This window comes from Eleginops maclovinus, chromosome 19 (genome assembly GCF_036324505.1).
Source record: "Eleginops maclovinus isolate JMC-PN-2008 ecotype Puerto Natales chromosome 19, JC_Emac_rtc_rv5, whole genome shotgun sequence".
NCBI lineage: Eukaryota > Metazoa > Chordata > Actinopteri > Perciformes > Eleginopidae > Eleginops > Eleginops maclovinus.
The window spans coordinates 11823951-11843236 of NC_086367.1; the positions used below are offsets into that span (position 1 = coordinate 11823951).

At 41.0% G+C, this 19286-nt stretch overlaps 2 protein-coding genes across 4 annotated transcripts; one reads left to right on the forward strand and one right to left on the reverse strand.

The window, feature by feature from the left end:
* Positions 1-4102: 4102 nt before the first annotated feature.
* On the reverse strand, positions 4103-16991 carry arel1 (apoptosis resistant E3 ubiquitin protein ligase 1). 3 transcript variants are annotated; one of them, XM_063908796.1, is made up of 22 exons: positions 16896-16991; positions 15796-16023; positions 15179-15347; positions 13460-13680; positions 13029-13100; positions 12488-12714; positions 12129-12366; positions 11862-12031; positions 11508-11688; positions 11155-11396; positions 10950-11027; positions 10726-10867; positions 10504-10625; positions 10341-10416; positions 10105-10214; positions 9285-9464; positions 8832-8957; positions 8184-8313; positions 8013-8071; positions 7838-7927; positions 7573-7748; positions 4103-6383 (listed from the first exon to the last, which is right to left on the reverse strand). In XM_063908796.1, the coding sequence occupies exons 2-22, from the start codon at positions 15941-15943 to the stop codon at positions 6281-6283; spliced, it is 3060 nt and encodes a 1019-aa protein (XP_063764866.1). In that variant the 5' UTR covers positions 15944-16023; positions 16896-16991; the 3' UTR covers positions 4103-6280. The 3 variants fall into 3 exon arrangements, with proteins under 3 accessions (XP_063764866.1, XP_063764868.1, XP_063764867.1); XM_063908798.1 differs by lacking the exons at positions 15179-15347; positions 16896-16991 and having other exon boundaries at positions 15796-15906; XM_063908797.1 differs by lacking the exons at positions 15179-15347; positions 15796-16023; positions 16896-16991 and adding an exon at positions 14351-14486.
* fcf1 (FCF1 rRNA-processing protein) lies at positions 16890-19220 on the forward strand. Its single transcript, XM_063908799.1, has 8 exons — positions 16890-17043; positions 17663-17727; positions 17876-17947; positions 18044-18192; positions 18307-18379; positions 18466-18553; positions 18790-18884; positions 18988-19220. Exons 1-8 carry the CDS (start codon positions 17041-17043, stop codon positions 19034-19036), a joined length of 594 nt encoding a protein of 197 aa, XP_063764869.1. The 5' UTR covers positions 16890-17040; the 3' UTR covers positions 19037-19220.
* Positions 19221-19286: the final 66 nt, after the last annotated feature.

Consider the following 19286-nt stretch of genomic DNA (forward strand, 5'->3'; position numbering starts at 1 on the left):
ATCAGCTCTGTGAGGCTGCACTCATGCACAGCTGTGTTTTGAACTACTGCATACAGCTGACTGCTTATTAAGCAAGTATCACGGAGTACAACTGAGAGCGAAGTCAAATGTTTTGAAGGTATTTGTTCATTAACCACTCTATTTGACAAATTGAAATGCTGACCGTATGATGGCACAGTTGAAACATTTAGAGACATTAACATCTGGAACAAAAACACAGGGCAATCCATTGTGCTATAGAAAAAGTCAAGGGTTGATTCCAAAGTGATCAAACTTCATCCTCTGGGAACAATGAATGCCTGTACAAAATGTGGCTGGCCCACCTGATACATGTTGAGACATTTCAGAGGATAAGTAAAAGCCTTGATCGGCAGGTGGTGCTCCAGGAAAGTTCAAGGGATTACCAAAGTCAGTTGGATTCATACTCTGGGGATAGTGAATGTCTGTAGAAACTTTCATGGCAATCTATGAAACAGAGATTTTCAGTCTGGATCAAAATGACTTTACATTGCTTTCCCATGAGCCTGCATGCTTGGCTTGAATATTTTCTTTGCACTTACACAGACATCACTATGAATGTCACTTCATAGCCTTTTCACACCTGCTGTGGTAACAACCACACTGACAACAAGGGTCGGTCGGCACAGAGGTGTTTGTCAAACAGCGGGACAGTCTGCATTAGAGGCACTGTCTTTATAGAGGACTGAAATGTTTCCCGACACACCGAATATAAACCAGCTGCACTTCCCAGCAGGACAACTGACCCCATGAATCAATAGCCTCTCTCCGACATCATATAAAACATGGACAGCCATCAGCTAGGGGACACTCAATCTCCACGCTTGCAGTTTTTCAAGACTGCTTGCGGCTCGAAGTTCCTGCCTGTCTCTGACCTCAGCTGTACGCGTGGACGTTTATATCCTTTCCAAAAGACATGTGTCGGCAGTTCTTTTTCTGAGAGAGGAATGCATTTTAATGAAGCCGTTTCATCTTTGCATGGCTGCTCGTGCATGTCCTTCAGTGTGGACTCGCATCATCTCGGCTCGGGTGTTGAGAGCGATATCTCAGCACTTAAATCTCAGAGGATTGATAGGAGAAGAATATGTAAAACATCAAGAGATGAGTGGAAAAAAAATCTCTTTAATCAGCAGCAGTATCTCATCAATAGATTCCTTTGCTGCACTTTGTTGCCAAACCGTTATCATCACTTTGATTTGCATTTCTCACAGCTGTTTTCTTCGTAATCCTCAACAATGTTGACTGCAGAACCACACTGTCACTATTTATAAAGGGAGCTAGTTAAGACTCACACTAGGAAACTTCAGAAAGCACGATTGACCCCCCCCCCCCCAAAAAAAAAACTCCATACAGTCAAAGTCATTTTTAGTGAAAGGAGCAAGAGAACTCATCTTTCAGTCCAAAGCACTGATGTTTACCAGGGTTTTGGACTGAGGTCTGAATGATCTTTTGCATGTAACATGAAGTCAGACTACAGTAAAGAATCAACTTCCTGGGGAGAGCATCAGTCCAGGCCGGCTGCTGGAAAGATGCTCTCCTGTCCTTCAACAACCCTGATTAAGATTGGCCCTTTAAATCGGCCCAATCATTGCAGTTGATGAATACCTGCAGCCAATCCAGTTGGCAGTTAATCAGTGACGTCCAATCAGGTAATGAGAACCTGCATGTTGGAATGGGAAGCAGACAACCCCATGGCTGTTTAGCAGGAAGAAGGGAGAGCGGTCATGATCTAAAGATACTTGCGTGCCACATTTGGGGCTTCTGCCCTATGAAGATCACGGTCTGCAGACAGTTACCTTTGATCATAGAAGCTGACGGATCTCCACAGAGGCAGGGTGTCTGACTCAGAGATGGGAAATGAGGGACTGTATTTTCAATCATGTGAATTCTTTAGTTGAGAAGGACCACCAATAAATTGGCTCCCACCAGCAACTTGGCAACCCCAAAACCGGGCTGTAGTCAGGTCTGGAGATGTTTATGGAATAGTGAACGGGAAATTTGTCGGAGAAACGTGTTTTTGCTGGGAATTAATATCACGAGATACATTAACTAAAATGCACAGTATAGTTGTTCAGCGGTCTCCCACAGGTTCTCTCGATGTGGACAAGCGCTCCAACATGGCATAGTACTCTTAGTGAGCGCCAGAGGATGCCTTTCTGATTTGTGGTCACCCTTAAGCAAGCATTCCTGGGGGAAATTTGAGATAGACCATTATGCAAATCCACAGGTGCATGCCAAGACCAAATAACTGGACTCCTGCCTTCCAAGTACTTCAAGATGCCTTTCATAGTGCTTCTGATAGTGCTCAGACCACAACGGGAAGAGACGCGCCAGCAACACGTGGGTGTAGCGTGAACGGCCAGAATGTCCGAGTTCTCAAGCAAATAAATAAAAAATAAAAAATGTAAAGTCCAGTCTCAGAAGCTGTATGAGTCAGGAAGCAAACATTCATTCAATGCTAAAGTGTATTACATCTTGTGCTGATTCAGCTCTCAGTTATGCCACCATCTTTATATGGTAAAAGGAGAAGGGAACCCTTGTTGTCCAGTTAGGCATTATCACATTTCATACACCGAAAGGCTCTCAAAAGACTGATTCCATTAAGCTTGTGGAAGTGGAACCATGAGGTTTGAATGAACTTAGTTTATTTTTGGGGTTTGTGAGGTATGTATTGTATGTAAGAGGGGAAATGAGAAATGTCTGTAATGGAGAGGATACTCGGTGTGTTGAAGACAGGAAAGCACCTCATCATTTACTCCTGCTAAGCTGTCCTGAGGGAAGACAGCAGAGGAAGCGTGCATCCTTCAATCATGGCTGATCATGTAACATGTATAACTACTGCCCCCTTGTGTCTGAAACATGCACGGCGCAGGGACTTAAATACACTGCCTGGCCAAAAAAAAAAAAAGGTCACACTCTAATATTCGTTGGATCGCCTTTAGCTTTGATTACGTCACACATTCGCTGTGGCATCGTTTCCACAAGCTTCTGCAATGTCACAACATTTATTTCTGACAGAGGTGCATTCAATTTTTTGGGGATCTTGTATTGATGACGGGAGATTCGGACAACTTCGCAAAGTCTTCTCCAGCACATCCCAAAGATTCTCTATCGGGTTCAGTTCTGGACTCTGTGGTGGCCAATCCATGTGTGAAAATGATGTCTCATGCTCCCTGAGCCACTCTTTCACAATTTGAGCCCAATGGATCCTGGCATTGTCATCTTGGAACATGCCCGTGCCATCAGGGAAGATAGATAGATAGAATCGGAGGATGAAACCCTCTTTATTGTCACACACAGCAGAGCACACACAGTGAAATTGGTCCTCTGCATTTAACCCAACCTAGTACTAGGAGCAGTGGGCAGCTATTGTGCAGCGCCCGGGGAGCAATGGGGAGGGGGGATTGGAGGTGTCCGGTGCCTTGCTCAAGGGCACAACAGCAGGGCCCAGGAGGTGAACTGGGACCTCTCCAAGTAGCAGTCCACTTTCCATATTTCAAGTCTGTTCGGGGACTTGAACCGGCGACCCTACGATTCCCAGTCCAAGCCCCTACTGACTGCTGGGGAAAAGATCCATTGATGGAATAACCTGCTTATTCAGTATATTCAGGTAATCAGCTGACCTCATTCTTTGGGCACATAACGTTGCTGAACCTAGACCAGACCAACTGCAGCAACCACAGACCATAGCACTGCCCCCCACAGGTTTGTGACCTTTTTTTTGTCCGGGCAGTGTATATCAGTGTTGCAGATGTCTTTACATGATTTTATATGTTTATAAAGTCCTCTTATAATCAAAGCTGGTGTCTTCTGTATTAACAAAATAGTTCTACCAATCAGGTGTTGAAAGTCATACATTTTTGTTCTATTCTTAACCATGAATAAATGCTAAAACACTATGAACTCTACTTTCATTTTGTTTCAGAAAACCTTTGCACTTTTCAAACATTGGTCAGCATGCACAGCACCATAAGCCATCTCCAAATCCAGGTTTGAGAAGGTTGAAAGGGTAATCACAATGCTTAGCACAATCCACATATGATAGATTATATGTGTATCATACACAAAAAGTGTGATACCGGGATAAGAATTTAGTCCATCATTTTTTATTCCCATAAACAAAAAGACCTGCAGTGCAGAGAATCTCGAACATTCGTCAGCAATGGCTTGCCATTTTTAAAAAAAGGAAAGAAGTATCCCAGCTTCAAAGTCATAGGCAAATATTTCACAATATCTACATTGCTAAAAGTCACACTCGGGTCATGTCCCCCAGAAACAATCCTAACATAGCTAAATAAAACAGAGAAGTAGATGCTCATGAAAAGCAACACATTAAACAAGAACGTAAAGCTACAGGACAGACCTCCTTCATATTTGTTTATAATGGTCATTTCTAACAGAATAACTAACACATGTAATGCTTTAACTACTTTTACTTAAGTTAATTATGATATCAGCCATTGTTACGTGTGCTGAAAATATTTTTCATAAGCACTTGTTTTTTTGCTCTTCTTAGTACTTCAGGTCAACATTGCACAACCCAAACAAACACACATCCATCGACCCACTTGTAAACCTCTTAACACTGTAAAGGGCTATCTAAAGCATAAGCAAACGCTCATTAAATCCCAAGTGGACACTGCGTTGGTTCTGGTGAGTCAACGCAATACAAACCTGCTGCTGACTTTAAAATGTGACATCTATGCCGTTCAAAAATCATGAAATCTCTTAGTGGCTGAGTCAAATATACTGTGAGAATAATGTGAGACTGGACCCAGAGTGCTCTGTTGGTGAACTTGAAAGTACTATTCAGAAGGATTATCCCTTTTTTTTTTTACTTTGGAGTCCAAACATGAATCTTACTAAATAATCTACGAACACTGACTAGCAGCACACACTAGTATAAAATGGCTATTGAACGTGAGAACGCTGGAACAGAAAAGGAATTGCTACACAATATGAACTGGAAGAAAGGAGGAAACAACGCTGTTGGCTCAGGAATTTGACAATAGTAGCATTAAAAATAAATAACTTTACAATAAGAAAGAACAAACAGGGCATACTCTCCTCTGATATAATGCTTCAGTTGACTGAGGATGTGGGATAATATGCCTTAACGGTACAGGACGGGAAGGAGGCAGCTATGAATAAACTATGTGTACTATTTACCATAAGCGTGCACATATACAGCTGTGTCAGAGGATGAAAAGGTGGCATAGAAGATTCTGAGGTAAATCCATAAAAAGGCTGTGAAGGAAAAAGGAAAAAGTATACATATATAACAAAGAGTTTGTTATATATGGGTTCTCCCCAACTTGCTCAGCAACCCCTGCATGTAGTAGTAGAAATGCCATGATATACCTTTGACTTACTATTGTCCACTATGCTTCTCTCATCTACGCACCTCTCATGATACAATCAGAGGCAAAGGGCATGAATAAGGCAGGTTATAAAACATAACAAAAACATTTACCACTCCAGGCAAACATATTTTAAACAATGGGTCAACCCAAATATTATTTTAAAGACACAATAAGTTAAAAACATGTATAAACAATAGAAATTACTTGGCTTCTTTTAAAACCCATTCTTTCTGAGATGAAAAAAGAAATTAAATAAACTCTTAACCCATCATACGTGCACCAGTAAAGTTATTCCCTTCTCTTGAACGTTAAACCAAAAGAGGTCCCGAGATGAAAACCTATGTATACACACTATTATGTACAAGTATTGGAATAAAAGAGTGATATTATATATTTACAAACACACATCAGTCCCTGATCGATTAAGGCCAAAGTGCCATAGGCGCGCGCAGCACCCGCATCACATGTAGGCCGCTGTTGCACTTAAGTGTTCCTCAGTTTGCAAAATGCAAAAGAAGCAGTTATAACGTAATACTCAAGGCCTTTGCTCTAGGATTATTTGTCTTTCAAACATATAAAACTAAGCAAACTTTAGCATTAAGAAATACAACTAACCAAAACCCCACCTTTTCCAGCAGTTCCTGGTTTCCTTTTTACAAAAGCGAGATATTTTATATACATGAAGTAGTACTTGAGAGCATATGACTGAGTTCCAGTTTCAGGAAAGCCTTCTGGGACTTCCTGTAATGCCCTCTCATCCTGAGAGAGTACTTATAGGGAGTCTGGGTGATTCTCTACCAAGATGCCCACTGTTAAATGCAAATGAAAGCAGGAAACCATTGCACTGCAGTGTCCTGTATCGTGGTGTCCTCTTGTATCACAGTGCGGACGATGGAGAGTCAGAGCATGCCGAAGCCCTCGCTGCCCTCACTGATGGCCAGCTTCAACATCTTGTGCAGTTCCTCATAAGAGTCGTACGTCGGGAGGCACAGCTGGTTAAAACTGGACAGAAAATTGGACCACAGGGTATCAGCTAATGTTTATTTCCTGACGAGGCATTCACAAAACATGTATACGTTATGCTCATTCTCACGTGTAATAGGAACATTTTGAGATCTAAATATTAAAAATGTGTTGATATTACATTTTTTCCAGATTAACAAAGCCTGATGAGGCGTGTTGAAGCGTGTTCCTCTGTGCCATTGTTATTAAAGAACTATTAAAAACCCATCAATGAGCCCTGGGAGACATTTTTCGTCATTAACATAAGCACAGAAACTATAGTTTATTTTGAGTCTATCCAACATACCCCATGGTGCTGACTCAGATACTCACGGGGGAATGTGTAATAATCCGCCTGCTAAAATTAGTCCTGGAAAAAAATCACTAGTTGTATGTTTTAGAGTACTGTTTGAGGAAAGTCTAAAGTGCCTGATTTTTTTGAAAATGAATTAGCCTTTTTTATTAATAGAAAAGCCAGCAGCTCATGGAGGCTGTACTTAGACACAATGATGCTTTGAGCTAAATGCTAAAGTCAGCTTGCTAACGTAGTATAATGACACTTGGGAACTTTATCAGATATAATGATGCGTTCACGGTCTAATTAAACCGTATACGTGTGCTGAAAAGTGCTAGTTAGCCCTTAACCCAAAGAACTGCTGAGGGTGATGACAAGTCTTTACACAATTGGTAAATAACCAGAGTATTGAAGAAAAAAAAGCCTTAAAAAAATATTTAGATTTGATGCCTTTAATAGACAACAATAGTGGAGAAAGAAAAGAGGGATAGAGAGCTGCAATAAAGATCTCTGGCAGTGTTTAAATTGGGGACAGATCCAATTTTGGAAAAGCTCAGGGGTTTCCAGAAGTCTATAAAATACACACATATATCACATGGGAACTACAAATGTCTGAATGTTATTTCTTTGTGAATCTATCTAGTAAATGTTAAGCTATTAAAACAGAAAAAACAGAACATTTTAACCTGTTTGTTTGGCTGGAAGAAGAGTCAGATAAAAACTGAGCACAATTCATCCTCTAGGGGCCATGAATGTCAGATATATTCTCTTGAAAGTTTGTTATAAATGTTGAGATCAGTTCAGACCAAACTATTAAAGCAAGGATCGACTGACAGACAGACATTGCCATCCCTAAAGCATCAAGGCTCAAATCCTGATGTAATTCCTACTCACCACGTGTGTGCAGTGGGCAAGGTGCTGTGTGTGGGGGCAGCAATGATCTGGAAAGAGGGGCAGAGGGTGTTGAATCCCCCCGGGGGAAGCTGAGAGGAGCCGGTGGTGAACTGCAGCAGACGAGCCAACTCCTCCTGGGTGAAGCTGGACACCACAGCCCAGAACCACTTCATCACCTGTGGCAACAGAAAATCAGCATGCTTAGAGATTGGATATCAGTGGTGTGCTGTCGGGAAAAAATGGAGACAGAATTCCAACAACATACTTTCTCTCTGAAGTGCCACGATCCTCCGACAATCACAGCGTGGGCTTTGAAGTCCTGCACGTTTATGTCTCCGGTGCCACACATCAAAAGCTGAAGAGATTAAAAGGAAAACAAATTATAATCACCCTGCAGTTACTTTAAAAGCTGGACTTTTTATTATAAACATCATACATACCTCCAGCTCATTCTCATCAAATATGGCTAGCAGATTTTCTGGAACCAGTTCATTCAGACCTGCAACAGATCAGGTATTACACTAACTACGTGCACATTACCGGGGATCTGAAATGACAGGAGTGGGCAAAAGAAAAGAAAAGGCACAATGCAGCTGTGCTTGTTTCTTCACCTTTCAGGAAGTGTTCCACCTCATCTCTCACCTGGCTGGCGAGTCTGTACTGGGCCAGCAGGTTTAGATAATGCACCTTGTTTTCATTGGTAACAGCGATCTGAGATCCCCCGGATATCAGCTCCACCACCTGTAAGAGAGGAGGCAGCAGGATACAAATGTCATAATACATAGATATACAAGAGCCTAAGATGTTAAACAGTTTAAAAATCTGTCAATGTGTGGCCAGTAAATGATAGAGGGTAGAGGTCGGAAAAACCTGTATTACCGTAAATCTGTTTATATCGGTCAACGCATGTGAGAGGCTGTCACACATTTGTCATCGTTAGTATAATAGGGCAATTAATATAAAGTAAAAAAACACAACTGTTAGGAGCTACACATACGTATCTAATTAAAAAGAAGTAAGGGGAGTCCCACAGCCAGCTATTGTGTTGTGTTTTATAAACATGCTACAAAGTTTAAAATTGCGCCATGATGCCAAAGTCCACTCGTCCACCTTTATGTAAACTCGGCGCTCCCGCTCTACAAAGAAAACGCTTGCCAAACGAGCAATATGGTTTCTTTTGTTTATTTTTTTGCTCCTGTCTCCTGTGAAAGGACATCAGGGATACAATGGGGAAGTTCCTTTCCAACGAGTTGCCTCACCTTCTCCAGCTGTCCCGACTTGCTGTACTTCTCCTCGGCAAACACCAAGTCCATCTCGCTCACGTCATTGTTTAAGATGAAGCAGACCTTGGTTTTGTAGAACTCTTGGTCATCTGTCTCGAAGTACTGCGTTTGGAAAACAAAAAAGGAAAACGCAGGAGAATGAGGTTTTTAAATAAACATGACTTTTCATCTTCTTCGGTGGAAGGATAAAAAGATGATTGGGCTTTAGTTCTCCGCTTACAGATCTTAGGAAGTTGGATATACAGCAAAACACATTGGCTTGCTTTTTGAAATAAAATCATGCCAAAAAATAATTTAGGTTTCTTGGCTTTGTGAGGAATGTGAGAGTGATGAGACAGACCAGCTGACATCGAAAAGTAAACAATGAAAACATGACCTTCCAACTTCAGAGGAAACACTTTTTCCTTGGAAATGCACCGAGTTCCATACCTTGTAGTTCATCCGGAGGCCAATGATCTGGGCCAGGAAGGACCGTGTAAAGCGAGCCCGGACCAGCTGTTTGTAGGCCCCCCCCAGAGCGGACTCATACAGGCACTTCCCTACGACACGACCAGCGAACTCATACATCTTCAGGCGCAGGTGGGCCTGCCGCTCAGCGTTGGGGTGCACCTGGAAAATGAACAGGAATGTGGCTTTTTAAACATTTTAAAGTCAGAATCTTTGCTGCGCCTTGTCTCCACACTACTCTGGCTTTTATCAACCCATTGAACAGAGGCGATTAAAAAACAATTCTTAATTAGGTCTCATCTATCACGTCGTCTCCTTCCCTGATTGGTCACGTTCCTATCACACAACCCTTTTTCCGGATTCAGGTTTCAGTTAAACATCGATAACAAATTACAGCCGACCCGTTAGCAGCTTTCAGGAGGGAAATAGACCTTTTGCATTATGCTTGTTAACATAGATCTGCTATGTGTGTGATAGAGACCTCGGCTATAGTAAACTTGTAGCTGCAGAGTGCGGAAAAAATATATAGTTTGTCTTTTCCAACAAAATACCTTTCTGTTTGAGTGTGTGTACATGTGTGGTAAATATAGAGCTGAAACTTAAGTAAAAAACAACAGCTTTTATAGGTTCAATAATTACTGTATTTTTTGGTTTCTACAACAAAGCCACTAACACTAGAGTAGACATCTCTTTGCTTTTTTAGGTATGCAAGTATAGACAAATATTATTTCTTAAACAGCACTTAGTGTGCACTGACACTGAGGGGTTTTGAAAGTGGACGGGGGTAATAAGACTGACTTACCAGGCCTTGGTTGTTGTCGCTGAAGCGGGTGAACAGCTGGTTGGTGGTGTCAAAGAGGGTCTTACACACTAGCTCAAACCACTCCCTGCGAGGGCCTCCCCAGTCCAGAGCTGCAGAGAAACGTCAAATGTTTTAGCAGTGTGTCCATCTCAGTTACTGTGACTCTAACGGTCAGTCTGTGTTATCTTTAGACCTTTTTGGTTTTTAGTGCTTGTGGCAATATCGAAAATGTTTACCTTCCTCATCCTGGAACACAACCTCAAAATTCTTGCTCCAGTCGGACACCGAAAAGTTCCTAGTGGCCTTCAGGGACTGAGAAACAGCAAGAGGAAAGACAAATAATAATCCAAACAATCACATGATAACAAGCCCATTGTTATGCAGTAAAGCAGCACTCACCGAGTCCAGAATAGAGTGTCGAGTGATTTTTAGGCAGGTCTTGGTGCGAGGTTTCTTTGAGTGGATGTGCCTGAGTTCACGTTGAAAGAAGTTCACCTTGTCTTGGAACGTTTCAGATCCACCTGCAGACCACATCATCAAATTACAGCTACGGTCTCTAAAAGATAGTATTAACTGTATGCGAGTACTGCTCGATGCGAATCCCAACAGACTGAAACAAACCGATGTTCTTGTGCAGGAAGCGAATGAAGGTGGCAGCCATGATGTTCCTGTCTTTGCAGCTGAGCTCCACAGGAGGCTGTATCCCATCATCCACCACAAGAGTTAGGTACTTGTGAACGGGGTCAGGACCAAAATAGGTAAACTGAAGCGAAAGCAGAATATTGTGGTTTGTGTGTTAAATCAAATCAAAGTGTCGGACGGTTTTCTGACTCACTACTGCTTACCTTCGTTCCTGGACACACTCGAAAGGTGAAAAGGCGCCATGGAATAATTTTCAGGTAGAATTCCTTCACGGATAATTGCTGTTTGACATAGAAGTCATTGTAAATTAACACATGTCGAGTTCAGTCCTCTCAAAAACAAGACATCTTCAAACAATCACAAACCAAAAGTTGAAAAAGAAGAATCAAATAACCATTACACGCTTACCTTTGGCGATATGTAGCAGTAGACCTTTTTTGGTTTCTTGACCTTCTCAGGTTGTCCCTCCACAGGAGAGTCATGCTCATCCTCCTCTTCTCCCATGGAAGGCCTCCTCTGGGGGGCCAGCAGAGAGGAGGCGGGTAACTGCCATGAGGAACTGTAGTTCCCATTGCTGTAAAGGTATGCCTCAAAGTAGATGCTAATGCCTGGAGTGGACACATTCTTCTCCACACAGGCCTTCTCATTCTCTGTAATATGCAAAGAGAATAAGAGTATGATTCATTGAAAAAACAGACTAGAAATTACTGTATTTTCTCTAAAGTAGTGTATAATTCCTTAAGCATGTAAAAGTTGCTCACCACTGAGAACAATAATATCAAACTCCCCGTTGCTGAGCGGCTGGTCGGTGTAGGAGATGCGGGCCCTGAAGCAGCCCGTCTTCCTCAGGGTGAGTTTCAGCAGAACCTGGCACTGCTGCTTGTTGAGTGTCACTGACTTACTGTAGTACTCCTCCAGACTGTCGTCATCCCCTGTGCCCAGCTGCAAGAAACAAGAAAACTCAAATGAAACCCAGCTCAGAGACTTGTTTGCTACGCTGTAAAGCTAGTGGACTGTGCACTTGGGAACAGAAAGGTGAAAAGACTATTCTGGCCTTTATTTTTACAGTCCAAATCAATGAGTGAATCAAGGAGAAAGGAGGTGTGTTCCCTTACAGAGTGCACGTGGACGCTGTAGTTGGCTTCATCTGTGAGAGATGCAGAGTTACTGGTGGGGTTTCCATACTCGTCCCTCGGCTCAATTTGCAAAGTGTGCTGCTGGCCACTTGTTAGCACCAGGGTGGAGAAATGGTAGGCTATCTTGGTTTTTGACGGGACAACTGTACCTGGTTTGAACAAAAGAATAAAAATAAACTTAATAAACAATAAAATACTAATCAAATCAATAACTAAACACAGAAAATGTTGGTTTAGCAGTAATACCTGGTTGAAAAATCTTGTAATATGGGCTGTAGGCCACGTTGAGGCCACCCAGCTTGACTGCCACCTCATAGCGCCCGGCTTTGCGCACAGTGAAGGCCACTTTGACAACGTTGGACTCTGGTTCTTGCAGAACCTCCTGTGTCACAGGGATGTCCAGAGCCAATTCGATGTGGGTGATGTTGACCCTTAGCCCCACAGGCCGGTGAGCGGGAAAAGGCTGGCCATTCTTATAGAAAAGCTGAGAAGAAAAAAAAAGGTGAATAACTGCAGACCAAATATTCTCTGGCACTGCTAGATGCACAAGCTAATTAAGGTCAATAACACTAGACTATAACAGCCCTTTAGGAATAAATCATCACCTGGACTCTAAAGCTCATAGTCTGCCCCACTTCCTGCGGTTCCTTCCAATCCCAAGACACCTTGCAGGATCGAGGGTCCAGGTAGTTGCCCCGGACATAGTCGTAGATGCTGCGGTCGCCGCGTCGCCCTGGATCCTCATTCTGCAGGAAGCTGACAACCCTTGCAGCAAGTTCACAGAGGAACTTAATGGTGAAGACAAACGCTATGATGGAAACAGTAATTCCACCTGCCGCAAGAAGGGAAGCAGCAAAAGACACAAGTTGCTGTTGTGAAAAAATGGGTGCAATAAATGCAAGGTATTTATTTGGGTGGTTCACCAATAAAACAGGTTAAAGTTTGACAAAGGTTTATGGTATCAAAACTTGACAATAAATCCGTAGGCTATATATATATCCACACACACACACACACACACACTAAAAAGCAATTGGTGAAACAAATAGCTCTGCTTCACAGTGCTTGAAAAAATAGAAAAAATGAGTCATGTAGCAGCAATTCCAGATCCAACATAACCACCCAAACAGCATACAGTGGACTCACCAATCACGTAAAACATCAGGTCCCTTATCAAGAAGCACAGCGCCACAGTACAGCCAAATATGAGAGCTCCCTCTGAAAACACAATTGTACCGATTAATAATTCAAATGAAAACCATACCCACTTTCTGGTATAAATCAACAGGTTCAAAGGTTTGATGTTTTATAGTTATTTTCTTAAGATATTGTTGAATGATTTTACAAGCCAAGGCTAAACAACAGAACAACTGTGTTTGAAATAGTGTCTCGCAAAATGACAAGAAAAGAAAAGAGAAACAAATGTTACGCTGTACACAGAGATGAAGCAACACTGAACTTCTCTATTACAACACCTTATGTTTACTTCTTACATTTGAATGTTTGCTATTACCCTGCAGCTTTGGGAAGCAATTCAAACTAAAAACCTGTAAAGCAACAAATGCTCAGCATCTCACCAATCGTCCACTTCTCATTCAGACGCCTCAGAGACAGGCTGTGGACCAGCCGGATTTCGTAGTCCTGGTCACGACTCCCCCTGGAGTTCTGGAGGAACTTGATGCCCGTAGACAGCTTGATGTAGTCCTCGTAGTAGTATCCCCAGGCAGCTAGAGAGAGCTGCAGCTGATTGTCGAACTGAGATAGATCATCTAGATTCATACAACGCAAGGTCTTCAGTCTGCAGTGGGAAGCAAAAGAAAGTGAATGAAGGAGATAATTAATAGGAGTGGTAGCAATTAGTTACCTCTTAAAAAGAACAGCAAGTTTATTGATATTAGGGCTGCAACTAACAATTATTTTGATAGTCGATTAATCTGTCGATTATTTCTAAGATTAATTTCTTCATCGGATAAAAAACGCGATCTTGATCGGGTGTTTTGTTTTTTTTCAATGACAGCTTTGCTACACATTATCCCCTAGTTGTCATTCAATATTGCACAAACAACCAGTGACGTAGCCAGCTCCGCAAACCGAAAGTAACAACATAGACCCAACGAATCAATAACTGAATTCGTTGCAAACTATTTTAGTAATCTATTTTTATCGATTTTATCGATTCGTTGTTGCAGCCCTAATTCATATAGCACCTTTCAACACAAGGCAATTCAAAGTGCTTTACAAAAATGAAAGACATTAAGAGCATTTAGAAATAGTCCAGCAGAAACACAATATAAAGGGCCTTTAAAAAGAGTCATTTAAAAGCATAGATAATAAAATAAACACAACAGGAATAATATACACAGGAATAAAAGATATAATACAGAATAAAAGTTACAGTTCAATGTTAGATAAGAACAGTTAAATTAAAGAAAGCGGCAAAAAGGAATGTTTTCAGAGATATAACCTACCCGGACTCCTAATTCCCTGTGGACCAAGTCTGCTGACTGCACACAATAGCTTGCCTCACATACAAAACCAACACTAGATTACAACCTGGATCTTATCACCCAATAGGCGGGACTGTGTGACATGTTGCCTCCTGCCTTAGCAAAATATGACAGTCGTAAAGCTTTATTAGTTGTAGACAGTAAGATCAGCAGAGGAAAATGAAACCAGTAAAACCGAAACATAATCTCGCATTGTAAATATTGTAAATTGTAAAACTCCTTTCTATCATAAGGACAATAGAGGCAGCAATCTCATGACGATCATGACATTCAAAATGTGACACTGTGTCCCTTTAGAAATACCAAACTGTTTCCCTATGAAATGAAGTATTTGGGAAACACAGTTGACCTTTAGAAACATTACAATTGACTTTCCTCAAACTGAGGCAACATTTTGGAAAGAGAAATACTACTTATCAGTCTGTTCTGACTGCATCAATACAGATTATCCAACACACACATCACCTGCATTGCTGCAGGTCTTACACAAACAGACGGTGAAGAGTACTTTTACTGCAGTGACCCTCTGAAACACTGCAGCCTCCATAGCTCAGCGTCAGCAAAACTCAGCCAGCTATGAATGGAGAGGCTGCCCTCAAGTGGACAGAAATAGATATAACTGTCATAAAACCCAATCATAATCACATAACCAACTCAAGACTAAAATATGCCTGGAAAAATCAATATGCATGACATGCCAATAAGTAATTGTTACTGAAAAAGGAAAGCTGCTCACGATTGTTGGCTAAATTAGTGTAAATGTAAAGGTTAAGACCTTTCATTGCTTACGTATGGTAATAGTGCTCCAATTTCTGGGAGCAAAGCCACTCCTGGAAGGCAAAGTCTCGGAGCAGCTGGATGTGGGCCTCCGCAATTTCCCTCCAGCGCTGCTGTTCCTTCACCACCTCTTCCAGACGACTTAGTACACTCAGACTCAGTTCCTCCAGTGTCTGTACATCTGGATGAAACATGAACAACACATCAAAATACTCAATCACATACCGGCCAACAAATCAGCATCAGTAATGCCCCAACGCAGGCCTGAATACTCTCTCATGAAGTATATAATAAAGTGTATTAAAGCCTGAGCTGATTGTCCGTGCATACATGCATCTCGTAAGCCTGAATGTTCAAAACAAAAATGACAAGGGTCAAAGCAATAAGCAACACTATCACACACTACTATGTCTCCTTGCATTAAACATAGTTTGGATCCGGTTAAACATGACACTTATTCATGGTATTCGTGCAAAACCTCTAAAAGCTAAGGGATAATGGTTAGAGAAACTCTTCTTACCGAAGTTTCAAGTAATCATAATCTGCGTTGCAGAAGTAACCTTGTTCGTGTTACCTTCACCCTCAGGCCATCTAAATCTCAAATGGAGATATGACTGTAAGCCACTGACCTTCAAATAAGTGCCTGTATTGAGAGAGGCTATGTCCTTGAAGCCATTCCTGAATTTGACTTTCTTTTCCTTTCTTCCAGCGCGCTTCCCAGAAGAAGATCCACGACACTGAGCAGAGGAGGAAGGTCAGGAAGAAGCGGCGGTCCATCAGACCATCTTTCAGCCTTCACTCAGACCCCTCTGTGCTCAAGGGAAAATTTCCACTCACCAGGGGGCTTGACAAGTTTCCTACAGTTGGAGAGAAACTGCTTAGGCTCAAAACTGCTAGTCAAATAAATTACAAAAAGTTTTTAACAATTACATATTAATGAGTAATATTGATCAAACAGACGGGATGCCTTTGGAGCTTTACAATAAACATGCTTAGCCAAGAAAGCATGAATATTTAAGTGTCACCTTGGTGTTGGCTGATGGGAGAATAACATGTTATCCCCAGGACTGAATTATGCATGAACAACTTGGAAAGAATGCTCTTAAAACTCTCCCCAGCCTCTGTATAGCCCGGAAAAACTGTCAACCTCAAAGAAACATTGACAGTGAAAGTCTGACAACAACTTAAATCAATTCCAACAACAACAGCCCGATGTTGGTGATGGTTATGATGAGCTGCCTGGTAGTAATAGCTCAGGTGTCATAAAGTCTTCAAATGTCATCCACTGCCACTGGTATAAACAGCCACATACCTTAATAAATAACCTAATGAAGCGGTCAGTTTTACCGTGTAGTTTATTAAACGTTGCTTTAAAAAATGAACAAAACACCGGGAGCGGAACATGCACTGGCTAACTGCAAGGTAATCAAATATCTCTGGTCTATTGTCACCTGCAGCGCAAGGTAAAGCTGGAGGCTAATGCTAACAACTGTTAGCACTGTGCGGACAAGCTGCTACAGTAGTTGACTAGAAAACCACAGCGAAATGCTAACTAGCCAAGTTAGCCAACAATGTCAGCGTCATTTCAGAAGATGTTTGCTAACACATGGCGGTTATGAAAATGCACATCACAACAGGTTCATAAGACATTGCATGCAATAGTACTCTAACACAAACTAAAACTGCAAACGAAAACATTTCATTTTATGTTATGAAAGACAGCATCTACCTTCGTCTGATGGGCATTAGCCTAGCAACCGGAAAATGCGCAGCAAACGTGTCGATTTCTGATGACGACAATCGTAAACGCATCGACGCCACACGAGGGGAAGGGGAGAAGATTTCACTCAGATCGGTGGACTAACATTTAAACCATGGTATGTCATCTTTACATGTTTTACAGTTACATCACTACTGTACTGATAATATTTATCTCAAAGTATGTTAACGTGTTATTATTACATTGGCGTTGAAGCTTTTATAGCAGGTAAGCTCCTGAGCTGAAGTAGCTAGCTTAGCCTAGCCTATCAAGCCTAACACTAGTAAGCTAACACGTAGGTCAGCTACAAACAGCAACACCCGTTTAAATCTATAATTTACTTGCATCAATGTAGAGATATTGGCCACCACATTGAGAAAAGTCAATTGTAAGTTATCTCTCCTAAAACCATGATAAGTCGAAGTTAGTTGTGCAAGGTTTAGTTAACAACTTCAGTGTTTGTTTTGTTACGTCTCGTTATATAAAAGATAAATAAGATAAGAATTATTTTATTAACCCCAAACTTGGAAATGTTTGTGTTAAACTTTCTGTCATAAACGGATTCAGTAATGACATGACAGTTTAGTTAAACGTTACGCTGTGAGAGACGTTTGTCAATATTGGGTTCAAGCATCACACAACAAGAAGTCAACTCCTGCTTTAAAAGCTTTATATTCTTATAGTTGTGATATCTTCGTTTTAATCAATGTCTGTGCGTTTGCACTTGTTCACTCTAGGGGAAGCAGAAAACGAGGAAGTTTGCTGCAATGAAACGAATGATCAATCTGAAAGATAATAGAATGTGAGTTTTAATAATTTCTCTCTGTTTTCTAGCCACAGTTAATAATGTTATTCATCAGTCATGACATTGTTATTAATACAGCTACGTTTGCAAACACTGAACAATACAAAACGTTGAATAATACAGTGTGGATCTTAATTACTTATAGAAAGGAGAAGGACCGGGCTAAACCAAAAGAGAAAAAGAAGAAGGACCCCTCTGCGCTTAAGGAGAGAGAAGTGTAAGTTGTCAATAAAATATTGACAAATATATTTACTCTATGAAGAACATTTGGTGGTTGGCTCCTTAACTTAATTTCTTTTAACTTTTTGTGCAGGACAAAGTACCCATCATGCCTGTTCTTCCAGTATAACACGCAGCTTGGTCCACCATACCACGTTATAGTCGACACCAATTTCATCAATTTTTCTATCAAGGCCAAACTGGACATGGTTCAGTCTATGATGGATTGCCTGTATGCAAAATGTAAGTATTATTGTCAAGAGCATAATGGTCTGTTTTTCAACCAATTTTCCCTTATTGATTCCAAAGTGTTCATCATTTCTTTTTTTCTCCTATCTGCAATTATATCCAATCCAGGTATCCCATGTATCACAGACTGTGTGATGGCTGAGATTGAAAAGCTTGGAATGAAGTACAGAGTCGCACTCAGGTACAAGCTGCAATATAAAATTAATTGGACGGCGGAGATGTATTCTGTTTATTTATTAGTTATTAAAAAAATGTTTTGCATTGCAGGATAGCCAAGGATCCTAGGTTTGAGCGCTTGCCGTGCACACACAAGGGAACATATGCCGATGACTGTTTGGTCCAAAGGGTAACACAGGTAATATGCTTTCATTTTCCTTTGAAGCTATAATTGCATCTAATGTCAGTGTTCACTACATTCTGAACATCTACATGTCTTTTTATATGAATAAGGTTGAGTTATAGACCTTTTACACACATTTTAATTGATCAAATTTAAAACAAGTTGTCGTATCATTCTAGTGATTAATGATGTCATGTCACACTGTGAAGTTTTGACACTTACAGGATAATACCATTAATATATTTCCACAGCACAAGTGTTACATCCTGGCCACTGTGGACAGAGATCTCAAAAGAAGAGTCAGGAAGATCCCTGGGGTGCCCATCATGTACATCTCAAACCACAGGTAACACCATTTTGCTTTAAATATATATCAGCTTTTTATGTCTGCTTTTTTGCATATATTTTTAAAAAACATTTATGGACATTTATTTTCTTTTTTCAAACAGGTACAATATTGAACGGATGCCTGATGACTATGGTGCTCCAAGGTTTTAATTTCTCTACAGCTGGGATGGATGTGTAAATAGATCACTTTTCTGTTTAAAATGTTTTTCCTTTCATGTATATTTTCTTTTTTTGGTTTGGTTTGGTTTGGGGTGGGTTTGATCCAAACTTCAAATTACTTATGATTTTTTTCTTATGAAACATTTTGTTATAAGAATAAAATGTTGCAATGCTCCTTGTGATTGTCTTTTTCAACACCCCAAATGTGTAGAGGCATTGTTGCTTTATTAGCAAAGATGCT